The sequence below is a fragment of the Cheilinus undulatus genome, linkage group 15, assembly GCF_018320785.1.
Source record: "Cheilinus undulatus linkage group 15, ASM1832078v1, whole genome shotgun sequence".
Taxonomy (NCBI): Eukaryota; Metazoa; Chordata; class Actinopteri; order Labriformes; family Labridae; genus Cheilinus; species Cheilinus undulatus.
In genome coordinates, this window is record NC_054879.1 from 20625425 (window position 1) to 20637944 (window position 12520).

Consider the following 12520-nt stretch of genomic DNA (forward strand, 5'->3'; position numbering starts at 1 on the left):
ATATTAAGAAAAAATTCATTTCTTCCAGGAATTTAACCAAAAAAAAAAAGCAAAACTTCCATATACTCGACAGTCATCAAACACAAAGTGAAATATTTCAAGACCTTTTTATGTTTTGGTCTTGATTATTGCGACTTACAGCTCAAGAAAGAAGAAAAAAACACCATCTTTAAGTATAAGAATATTACAAACAAAAAATAATTATTAATACAGAAATGTTGACCTAAAAATTGTGTTCATCAGTAATTGTTTGGAGCTCCTTTTGCACGCATTACTGCATCTATGTGACGTTTCATGGAGCCAATAATTAAGTCGAGGATTTCTCCAACCTTCAGTTTCTAACCATGATAAGATTGTTATCATTCTTTTAAGTGTATATGCTTGTCGACATTACAGTGAACACCATCTACAGCAGGACTATTCTGTAGAGCCTTTATAAAGATATTAGTGAAGTACTTTAAGAAAAGAAGAAGAAGGCTGAACAGTAAGGGTTAAAGAGCTCTTTCCTTATGTTCATACTCACTCATGTCTACATGTCTTCCCCTCTCTCTGCACAATAATGGGCCAGCATGTCTTGTTACGCTTTAGAGAAAATATCAATCTCTCAATCTCTGAGACCCATATAAACAGACTGCGTCTTACATATCAATGTCACTTAGTTAAAGGATTCTACAGTCAGTAAACATACACACAATCACACTGAGCAGGTAAGAATTCATCATAACATAAAGAACAGAAACAAAGTTTATTGTTTGAGTATTATTGTTTTACAGTGAATAGTTAAAGTCACAGTGAGGTTTTAAAACACAGAGCAGGATCAAATACAGACTAGGTTGCAAACATACAGTATTTACAGACATAAATCCAAATATATAAACAGATCATTTTCATTAAGGCTGAGCTTTTAAAAAGGGCTCTAGACTTAACTCTTAAAAATAAACGTTCCCTCTTCTTAAAAAGTGCAGAAGAATAACTGTTAGAGCAGTTCCTCTTGTCTTACACAAGCTTCAGTTCTTAAACAGTACGTATACTGTTATGGGGAGCTCAGGGAGAGATGAAGAGATGAAAGTCCGGACAAACATCATATTAAGACACCAGTACTTAAACAATAAAGGAGAAAAAGAAAAAAGAATCTAAAAAAATGGACCTTAAATTAATGAAAATACTATCACTGAAACAACAAAACAGAAACACTCTCCCTCTTCAAGATATCCTTCACTAAAAACCCTCCCTGGTACCAGGTTAATGACATGTTATCCCTGTTTCTTTTTTCAGGCACTTAGAAAGTCAACTTTAAGAGCCTTTTTGACCTTTGACATTCCTGGAAAATCTGCAGAGCTTCTGGTCCACCATTCATTTTTTGTATCTTGAACCAACTTAATACAAGTTAATTTTCATAAGCATGTAATGACTGGTAATTGTTCATATCATAATGAATGTTAATTGTTGTAGGAGTAGCAAACTGGTCTTTTCCTAACTTGCAATCACAACAACTGTTTGTTATTTCAGTTCTAATTTGTACTTGTTTTGAATTCTTCACTCTTATGTATTTAAAAAAAAAAAAGTCCTGATCTATACCCCTTTTCAAGAATAACTTATTAAGCCACACTGTCATGATCCAATAACATTGTTAGTCATTGTGTTTTGGTCTAGGTAACAACACACTCCCTCGCACACTGAGGTGGGTAAACAGAAACATGACATTTTAAGGAAACTGTACTAAGAGAAATTTGCTCCCACTTAATGCTTTTGTGTAACTAAGAATCCACAGGGAACTAAAGACAGCTTCAGTGCTGCTGGCTAGCACCTCTTTGTTGGCTTTCTTTCTGCCTGTAGTGAAAGAGGCTGGTAGTGTCGAGTTCACCTGCATAGCGAATGGCCTCTGCAAATAGCTTCACCACCTAAGGCACAGACAAGCATTAAAGTGAGATGTCAAAGAACTGAGGCATTATGGAAAGATGTATTCTGCAAATCACTAGTTATGCTCAGTCATTGATAGTTGAACTACAGACCTGGTAATTGGTGATAAGGGGGACACCGTAGTCAACGGACATTCTGCGGATGGCAAAGTTGTCCTTCAGGTGGCGGGTGTTGTTGTTGGGTAGGTTGACCACTAGGTCAATGTGACCCTCACTGATCAATCTGTGAAAACAAACAGGAAGACTGTCTGAGACAACATAATCACAACTATAAAGTGGAACTACTTAATTATGGCAACAATCGTAATCACAATAATCTTGATTTATACCAAGATCATGATTATTAAACACAATTACTAATTTACATCTGCATCGGTGCATAAGTTTCAAATTATTAGACTTAAGTCAATCACTGAGTTGCCAGAGAGGCAGCAAACGCTTTGTAACAAAGTTTTCAAATTTCTTAGTTTTATAAATTTGATATGGACCAATTAAACACAGAAAAGGCTGAAGAGACGTGTACTCAAGTAAACTATTATTAACGCATGTCAGTACATCAATGACGCTTCATTTTACTGACCATTAGTCACACTTTACATAGATGGTTAAGCTTATTGTTCTGATCTAAGGAAAATAATGTTTTTATATTTTAAAAAAGAAGCTTAAGAAACATAAAGGTACAAAAAACACACTGCATGCACTGCAAGGGTCAAAGAAAGGAAGAGCAAGAGAGAGACAATCTTAATGAATTAATATCAACTGTAACCTGATGATTTAAATAGTATAGCGTTTACGAAAGACCTTTATGATTTGTGACTTCTTTGGTGAGAAAAGTTTGACAGGAACCTGAAGAAAAGTCTGTATAACAAGGATGTCCTATCCTTATAAAATTAGAAAAAAATTAGATTCTCACTTTCAAACCTCAATACAAAATTTAACAAAGTATGGTTACCTTTTATAAAGCATGTCAGACCTCTCTAACTAGATGCTGATCCCGTTGGCTGAGCAACCCTCTCTACTTCCTTTTACCAAAATCACATACCTATTGAGTCTGTTCTTTTATATTAATACCATGTGGGATGCTTAGTATGTTAATTCTGATCATTTTCACATGTTCGGGGTTTGCAGGTTGAGTTTTACACACCATGTGGCTTACTAGTCGGTGACTTTGCTCTTTGATTTTACGTGGTCTTCTGCTTTGCGGCTGAGTTGCTGTAGTTCCTAAATGCTTCCACTTTCTGACAATATCACTCACAGTTAATTGTGGAATATCCAGCAGTGAGGAACTGAACCATCTTATTGCAAAGATGGCATCCATCATAGTACCATGCTTGAATCACTGAGCTCCTCAGTTCGACACATTTAGTATCACAAATGTTTGCAAATGGAGACTGCATGGCTATGTGATTGATTTTACACACCTGTGTCAACAGGTCAAGTTGAAACAACTGAACTCAATAATTACCAGGTGTGGTCAACTACTTTTGTCCATATGGTGTATGAAGCACACAGAGCTATTTTAAAATAAGTTACGGATACTACCAAAGAAAGCTGGGGCAACTTTCGTACGCTCGCAACAATGAACACAGGTGAGAACATAGGACCTAAATCCATGCATTTCTTGCTTGCCAGCTGAGTGGTAGTTAAGACACTAACTATGTTTAAATTATTACAGGACATCATATATGTCGAGATCTCTTCCATCTTTAGAAGAGTATGGAAAAAAAGAAAAATATCAGTTTAGTTTCTTTAAGTGTCCATCCGTTTGTGTGCTGTGAAACTTCAGCAGCAGTGTATGAACTTGTTTAGTTGACCTCTTGAATGTACGTATTCCTCAAGGTATCTCTCTGTTGCACACAGAGCAGCACACAGCAGAGTCCTGCTTTTTTCATCTGAAGGCCTCTGACAGACGGTGCAGAATAAGAACTGCATTCTAATGGAAATATGGAGGACAAACAACAGTGACAACAAAGGTCATGTTCTTCTCCATAAATGCTGGCCTCTATGAAACCTTCTGCCGCTGATGCCAGCCAGCCTTATGTGTATCTGTGTGTGTGTGTATTGCATTGGTCCAAGCGTATTAAATTCCCTTTACATCCTCTTCTTCAGCAGCTCATTTCCAAACATATGGTCCAGATGGCTTCATTGTGGTGCGATCATGACTTGCTTGCAGAATCAATAGCTGACTATCACAGCCTGATACAATTATTCTATGTTCCTCTAATGTCACACAAAGGTTGTACTTTTGACAGCTCCAGTTTAGATAACAGAGGAGTGAATGACATGAAGTTTATGTTCAATTAAACCCCAACTGTAATAGACACTGCTTTCTCCTTAAGTGTAATCAACTTTAATGTCATTTAAATCAGTCCTGCCCTAAACTAATGATGAAAAAAAACTTCATATATTTTCACTCCACTTCTGGCTATGAGGGAAAAAATACAAAGACATTTAAGCTGCTTTATTGATTCCTCCAAACTTGACCCGCCATTCTCCGACTTAAGACTTTCCTCGTCCTCCTAATTCAGGCTCTAATTCGGGCTAATGCAGTGACTGGACGTCTAAGTCTGCAGCATCTTCTTTGATCTTTCAGAACATTAGAGAGATAATGAAGGGGCTATGCCCTTACATCTGAAGGCAGTATCTGATTAGAGATCATATTAGATATCCCAATTCTGCATCTCATGAATCACAATGTATGTATTACCTTTGCCTCAGGAACAATAAAAGAAGTATGTGCTTGAGAGTTTTGGGTCAGAGTTTCACATTCAGGGATTTTTTTTCCCTGTATTTTGTGACTGTTTTAAAGGAATAAAATGTCAATTCCATTACAAAATAAAAATGATCAAACCTCTTTATACTGGGCAAACTGGTGTCTTCTTCCTTCTGAGAGGGCCAAGCCACAGGAGTAGCAGGCACATCATTAGCACACAGCCAGGCAGAAGTAGCTTCAGTGGCATAGAGCTAAAGATGGCAAAAGGCAACAATACAACTTTTAAAACATGGCATCAAAGTTATTATAATAATGTATTTATTTAATACTTTAATGAAGGAGTCTGCTAAGTTGCTTTAAAGAATGCTAAACAAAACACACAAACATATGTTTTTCAATGACAAATCAAGCCTCTAGTGTTTGAAACATGCCAACTTTTCATACTCACCTTGAACCCCTCCTCTTTCAGCTGGTGGGCAGTAGCCAGGAAATTGGGTCGGAATGATTGCTGGATGGGAGAAAAGGAAAGACAAGAGGGAAAAATTATATATCCAGATCGAAATGGTAACAAAAAGAAACATTACCCACAATTAATCTTTTATTACTAATGTTATTTGTCTTCATCCTTTTGCCCCCCAGGAAAATTATCAGTGAAATTGTATGACTATGGTGGGGTTTAGTTGTATTATAATGAAGACCACAGCTAAGAATAAGCCAGTACAGGTGCTAAATCATTACTTTATAAAAAGTGCAGATGCCTTCACAGTACTGGAATCAACCCTTTTCAGAGAAAAAAAGAGGTTCAAAAGTCGGTAGGTGAATAAAAGCTGTGTCTATAGCATAAATGATTCGGAAATAAGATGCCAATAGAAAATATAAGTAAAGTTAATGGGTGTGACAAATTTTGTGCCTTTCCTTTGGTGTTGTGGGGATGGAGCTGGGGTGGTGAGATACCAAAATGACGCACTGAAACCTGGCCTGTAATTTCAGTATTGTAGGTATCAGATGTGTTGGTACTAGGGCCGTCACTTTTTAATCAAAATTTGAACATTCATTTGAACCTGTATGTGAAAGTTCATTTTCGAACTGTAATTAGACATTCAAAGTCAATAACACCCTCTATCAGAGCATCATGCAGTCTGGAGTAGTTTGCCATTTGACCCAGCAGAGGGCGCTCTCAGAGAAACTTGTCTATTGCATGCCCTCTTGACCTCAGTAAATTGAGACTTTATTGCTATTTTGCAAAAATTAGCAAACGGAATAACAAGCAGACAAATACAACACCAAAGTATCTGAGAGGCGCTGTATGGAAATATTTTGGATTCTACTCTGTAGATGGTAAAATAGTACACAAACACAGAGCCGTGTGTCGTCTCTGTACCAAGCAGCTTTCATTGTCGTCACTACATCGTAGTCAGGTGAGTGCTTCTTTAAAACATTGTGGTGTACTGTGAATTAAACACTCTTCTCCTGATCAAGGCATAAACCCATTTACATGTGAAAAAAGGCTATTGCTCTTGAGATGCTGTCGCCATCACACTTCAGTATCTTCACTGATAGAAAATGATAAAATTGGTTTTATTGAACAGATAAAATTGTTGAGGTCTGCTCTTTACTGTCACAAGTTTACTACAAAATATGTCTCACTGAAACAAGCCCATACAGAAAAACCTTCAAAGCAAAAAGAAATGTGTTTTGATGCAGCATGTTCCACTTTCCATGTGCATTTGTAATGGCTTTTAGTTCTTCAATATTATCATATTTGTTCACAAACAATACTGAACGCAAAGGATGAATAAAATGCAAGCAAGCAAAGCATTTATGTTGTTAGACATCAGCCTCAAATGACCCATTTAATGGATTCTACAAACACAACGAAAGTGCTGAAAACTCCTTTGTGAGGTTTTGCTACTAATTTGCTACTGACTGTGCTCAGACTGTGTGCCCTTCAGCTTAGTAAACAATACGCTTGCTAAAATAACTGCTCTCTCACAAACACCATTGTGATATGTTTTGATATTCTTTGTATATTTTGCAGCAGTCTTATAGGACATATTGGTTTGTAATATGGTTTGCAATTTTGACATACAGCCTGTTAATTGGTGCAAAGGGGTGCTTATGAAAAAGGCAGAGAAACTTTGAGACTGAAAGTGAGTGTAATGGAGAGAAAAAAAAGAATATTAGCATTTTGGGGGTTGGGGGGAGACTGTTAAAGAGAGAAGGCTTCAGCAATCTTTAAGTTAAAGATGGGAATCAGAATATAATATGATTCTAGACAATATGATGTCAAACTATAGCATGAAATACCTGGTACACAACAATATTATCACAATACAGTGATTCTGTGATAGTTGATAATTGCAAGATGATCACATCATCAGGGATTCAAGATAACATATCAGTATCAGAAGATTAAGAGCTTGAAAGTTAATTATTGGTGCTGGCAGATATGATCATCTCTGCAAATATTTACAGCCGATATATCAGCAGTTCAACAGCAGAATGCACAAACGAATTGTGCCATTTAAACCAGAATCTACAAGTTTTCATCCCAATTCCTTTAACTTTGAAGTCTGTTCAAAAGACAAAAGTTTTAGGTCTAAACTACAACTACCTTACTTATTTCTACTTAAGAATTTTTTGTTTTCTTTGGTGTTTGATTTCAAAGTACAAGCTCCCTAAAAAGGGCCACTTTTTATGTTGTGCTCTACAGAGTTCACTGTCTGTCAGTGTTACGTTAACCTTACAATGCAGATGGATTCACCAGGTAACCTTGCTAAACAGATATATTTGCCCGTTTCCTTGTTTCTCACTGGCAAATCCATTTTGCAAAGCTCCCATCTGAGCTGTTTTGCCCTGTTAGAAAGTGACAGGACCAATCAGCGTCGAGGGGCAGTACTTTTTGGCGTGGTGGAGTCGCAAACAGTGAAGAGAGGCTGATGCAATTATGGCGGAAGACAGCGTGGATGCTGCTACAGCATCAGTTTAATCAGAACTTGACGACATTTCTTTGTTAAAAGAAGAACAAAGAACAGCATTGGGCTGTTTTCTTTTCAAAAACGACAAGAGTCCTGTACCGACATGTCTTCAGTCGCCATGGTTCGCGTTATGCAGTTCTCTATAGAGTTTACTCCTTGGTAGTGTCGCACCTCGGCAGGGGCTACAACTTCATGTGTTTTGTTGCTCTGATTGGCCCTTAAAGATGTGACACACAGAACTTCAATCACCCTTTCAGCGCCGGCCGCTGCCAAACCTCGTAAATTCATTGTCGTTCAGAAAGCACCAACCATGGAAGTTACAAGCGTAGAACATCCGGTTCTTTCAAAATACAACACAATGCACGGACTCCCGATTGTAAATCATAACTTTATCAACATTATGTCTCATCCTGCAGCGAGAGCAAAGGGTCACCAAGAGGTCAGTGGGTCACAGAGTTACAATGGCGCCACTGACGAGGAAAAGTTCACTTTTGGGGATATTTAGCCAAAGAATTTTGCATAAAACCACAGATCCTTCACGCAAACATTAACCTTTTAACTTCCTAATGTACTCACTCAATTGAGGAAGCAATAATATCATGGACTTATACTGGAAAGGATGATAAATTAACCCCAAAAGGTAAAATAGTCCGCTGTTGACATGCTATTCCTGCATGTTATTAAATGTGTAAGGATGTATGCCACACAAACACAGCTGCATTGTTGCTGTTAAATGTGCACATTATCAGCTGAATAATAATACCACCACCTCAGGAACAACCCACTTTAGTAACAAGGCAAGACAAGGCAGTCTCCATAGTAGCAAATTTCAATAGTACCTCTACCTAGCTGTGAAATGGAGTCTCATATATGGCACGATTACACAAAGACTGTTTAAATCTTCCTACCACTATTTTTTGCTCAGCTATTGAAGGTAAATCTCATCAGGGTTGTTGTGTTTTTCTGGATCTATCAGCCGAAAGTGTTGCTTCTCTGCAGCCACGTTACTGTGCACATGTGACCCCAGGTACTTGCCTTGAAGAGGACCTGTTACCCAAGAGCACCAATTATACAGCTGGTGTTGTGAGTGCTTTGTTTAAGCTGAATTAGTCAAGCTCGCAGTTTGGCAACCCAGGGTGGCAGCAAGGCTTAATTACAAAAATCATGTAATGTGGGGTCATTAAGCAGCGCAGAGCTTAGGTTTACATTTTCTTCTTTTCTATTTTTCTGCAAGTTTATGCAGCAATGAGGATTCAAAAATACTTTGATGAGGAGAAATCTTGCATCAATGTCATTTTCCCTTCATATGTGAGAATTTCTCTTACTTAAAGAGATCTGGTTGTTGACTGAGTCTTACATCAGAACACTATCTTTTCAGGTATAAAAATTTAAGTTTTTATGTGTATATTTATTTTTTTGTTAAACCACATGAGTATCATTGAAGCAGCATGAATCAAGATGTGATTTGGTGTGAAGCAAACTGAGGAGTGGCAGGCTGGTAGCCTGCAAGATTCAAGCCACCTGTTTAGAAGGCATTTGGTGTCTTGTGGGCAGGAAGCACCAAAAGGCAACACAAACAGGAGGCAAGTGGACCTCCAGATGGCTGTAGTCTTACCTGAATCCCAATCAGGATGCCCTTCTGTGGGAGCTTGAAGCCTGTGGAGAGCATAGCCTTGAGGAAGGCTGAATAAATGTTTGGTCCAAAACAAGCTACCTGCAAACACACACAAACAGATACACAACTGTAAACATTAGCTGTCCAATTAGACGGTAAAAAATACTAGGGATGAATCAACACAAAAATTGGGTGATGCATTTCTGTGGGGCTTACTTCTCCAGTGGAAGCCATCTCACAGCGGAGCACGGGGTCTGCATCCCTCAGCCGGGGCCAGGAGAACATGGGTGCCTGTTGAGGGGAGGGCAGAAGGGTGATTGGTTTTTGCTTTGGCATTAAAAAGGCATTACCATAAGTTAAAACAGTTAACCAAAACAAAGGCAGTCCTAATTTTTTGCCAACCTTTTAATTTAAAAACAGATATATGACTGTTTTAAATGAAAGGAAAGACGAGGGGTCGAAGACACAGATCAGTGGGAATAAAGAAAGGCTAAAAGAGGAAAAACTACAAGAAATGATGTCTCTAAAACTGCAGGACACCAGTTGTTGCTTTAAAAGTCTTTTACATGCAGACTTCCCAGTGAGAGGAAAGAGGAAAAAAGGTAGGTACAACGATTGGGTGAAGGAGCATGAAGACAAAGAGAGAAAGTGAAAAAATACAGTAAAAGAAATAAAGGCTTAAAATGAGAAGAGATGGAACAAAAGGAGAAAGATTTAGAAAAGAGGAATTATTAAATGAAAAAGAAACAATCTAAACACTTAAAACAGGATAAACAGAACGGTACAAGAAGAGACTGAAACTCAGACTGAAAGAAAAAATATATAAATTAGAGAAAAGAGAATAAAATGACTGGAAAGTGCAGCGGCAGGGGTAGAAGCTTCTCGTTATTGTATTACAGACAAATTAAGAATAGTGGGGCACCATGTGGGAGGTCATTCTTATTCACCATTTAAAAGCAGACAACCACCATTACCTTGAAGAGGGAGAGCGAGAAGTGCAGTGGTATTGTGTGCTTCATGTGCACACACACACAAACACACACATAGAGGCAAGGGCCACTGGGGGGGGATTCATCCTTGAAGTGGGCTATCTAATCAGCTGAAGTAATGTTAGCATACTAATGAAAGAAGCAACGCAGAGAAGGGAATGCAGACAGGGAGCCGGCATCGCTTATCACAGCTTTGTTCAAAGAGTCGGTGAAAGACAGAGAAGTACGCACAGATAAAACTGCAGAATGTAACCAAGAAAGAAAATGAAATAGCAGGAGAGGAACACATACAGAGAGGGAATATCAGTGATTGGTAACTCCAATCAGTGAAATAAGAGACAAAAATACAGTAAAAGAGCAGGATTTGTGAAATACAGTCAATTAGAACTACTTTCCCACCATACCAACTGGAGAACCACATCTGCAGCATTCAATTAAAACTATAGGGCAGGACAGGGAAATATAACCACAAACAAGAGCAGTTAGAAAAATAAATTCCATCAACACCAGCAATAATTTAAATGGCCTGGAAATGTGAAACTGTTTACAAACCTTCATAAACAGAATTATGAAAACCTCATTGGTCTCAATTATAATGGTTCTCCCTCCAATTGCAATGGTGTGTCTGGGACAAGCTGTATGTGACTGTCACGATAAGCAAGGCCATGTAACAACAACATCCCAACCAGACCCACAAATTCAAGTTCCCCATGTCCCCTGCCCACACCAACCACCCACACTAAGAGACAGTAAAACTGTGAAGCTTTCCCAACATGAACAATGTTATCTTGGGGCACCAGCTGAGCTCCAGTGGAGAAAGAAATGAATAAAGTAAGACATTACATTGTTGCTCACTGTGCTTCTTGTTGTAAGCAGAAGTTGCACCTTTGTAAATGTCTCTATACGCACAGCTGAGCGGAATTACGAGTTGGATTTCTTCTTACACATTTTGAATACCTATTCACAAACATTTTACTGATGCTGCAAATTAATGAATACTCAATGATATTCAACCAGAGAAACATGGAGTCTTCCAGAAATTCACTAAGAAAAGCTGTGCTGGGAGGAGCTCAATTTTGGTATTTCAGATTATTAACAAGAGTTCACAGCCTGGGGAGTTGAATAATGATTTGAGATATCCAATTTTAAAAAGTAACTTAGTTTTTTGGAGTGGATCTTAAAACACAAAGGCAACAGGATGCTTTGCTTGTTTTCTGGGTCTGACTTTTGTCATAGGTGGGTTGCAATTTCATTGCTAATAAGCAATAGACTGTGCAAAGGTTGAGCACTATTGCTAGAGATGTTGGGGTCACTGTTGATGTCATTTTGGGTGTTTGCCACTAAATAATGTGTGGGAAGAAGTGCCCAACTTTGCTTGTAGTTTTAGTTGTAAATAATATTTAAAGCATTACGGGGGCGGCAGTTGCTTGGTTTGTAAGGACTTGGCTTTGGAACCGAAGAATTGTCTGTTAACATGCTGGTGAGAGCTAGTCCAGAAACTGGAGAAGTACAGGTTCACTTGGCCAGGCCCTACCAAGGTCCCCCTGAGAAAAGCTCTTACATGAAAACTTCTCATGGTGCTCATTAATTTGCAGCCTTTTCAATCTGACCTCACTTCTTAGCACATGTCTGACGGTCCCTCTTTGAGCATGTGCATATTCCTAGCTTTTGTGTGTAGCATGTTTTAGTGGGAAAAAAAGGAACTTTCTCTTGGGGGTTAGTAAGGTACATGTGTCTTTATCTTGGTTCTTATTAGGGAGTAGAAGGGAAATCCAGAAACAATAAAGTCTTTTCTTGTTCAATGCTAGATTATTTTGAGTAAATCTTTTTAGGAGCAGCTACTTTAAAACCATTCAGAATTTCTCTGTTCTTTTTTACAAACTTTATAAAATACATCAAGAACTTCTAGAGACTTTAAACATGATTTCAAGTCCCTTCCATACAAGACAAACCTAAGTTATTTTACTTGTGGGTTGTTGAGAAAATATATGTTATTCTAATCCAAACCTTTCAGTCAAATTACTAGAAAAGAAAAAAATGGATCTCAATGAAATTATTATTATTATTATTTTTTTTTTTACATTTTTTGCATATTTGTCACACTTAAATGTTTCACATCATCAAACAAATTTTAATATGAGACAAAGATAATCAAAGTAAATACAGAATGCAGACTTTAAATGATGTTTTCATTTATCAAGGGATAAAAATGATCCAAACCTACATCCAAAATAAGAAGTCAGGAAGGGGGTAACTGCTTTTCATAGCACTCTGTGTGACAAAGTATATATTGAGAGAGAAATGCA

General features: G+C 37.9%; 1 protein-coding gene across 1 annotated transcript in view; it reads right to left on the reverse strand.

Annotated features, from left to right (window-relative positions):
* Positions 1 to 798: 798 nt before the first annotated feature.
* cps1 (carbamoyl-phosphate synthase 1, mitochondrial) overlaps positions 799 to 12520 on the reverse strand; it is a 65619-nt gene continuing 53897 nt past the window's right edge. The window contains exons 33-38 of the mRNA XM_041807813.1: positions 9442 to 9516; positions 9226 to 9324; positions 5081 to 5140; positions 4771 to 4883; positions 2013 to 2142; positions 799 to 1901 (exon numbers count right to left, since the gene is read on the reverse strand). Coding sequence (XP_041663747.1) covers positions 1788 to 1901; positions 2013 to 2142; positions 4771 to 4883; positions 5081 to 5140; positions 9226 to 9324; positions 9442 to 9516 — 591 coding nt within the window. The 3' untranslated portion in view covers positions 799 to 1787. The remainder of the gene's footprint in view (positions 1902 to 2012; positions 2143 to 4770; positions 4884 to 5080; positions 5141 to 9225; positions 9325 to 9441; positions 9517 to 12520) is intronic.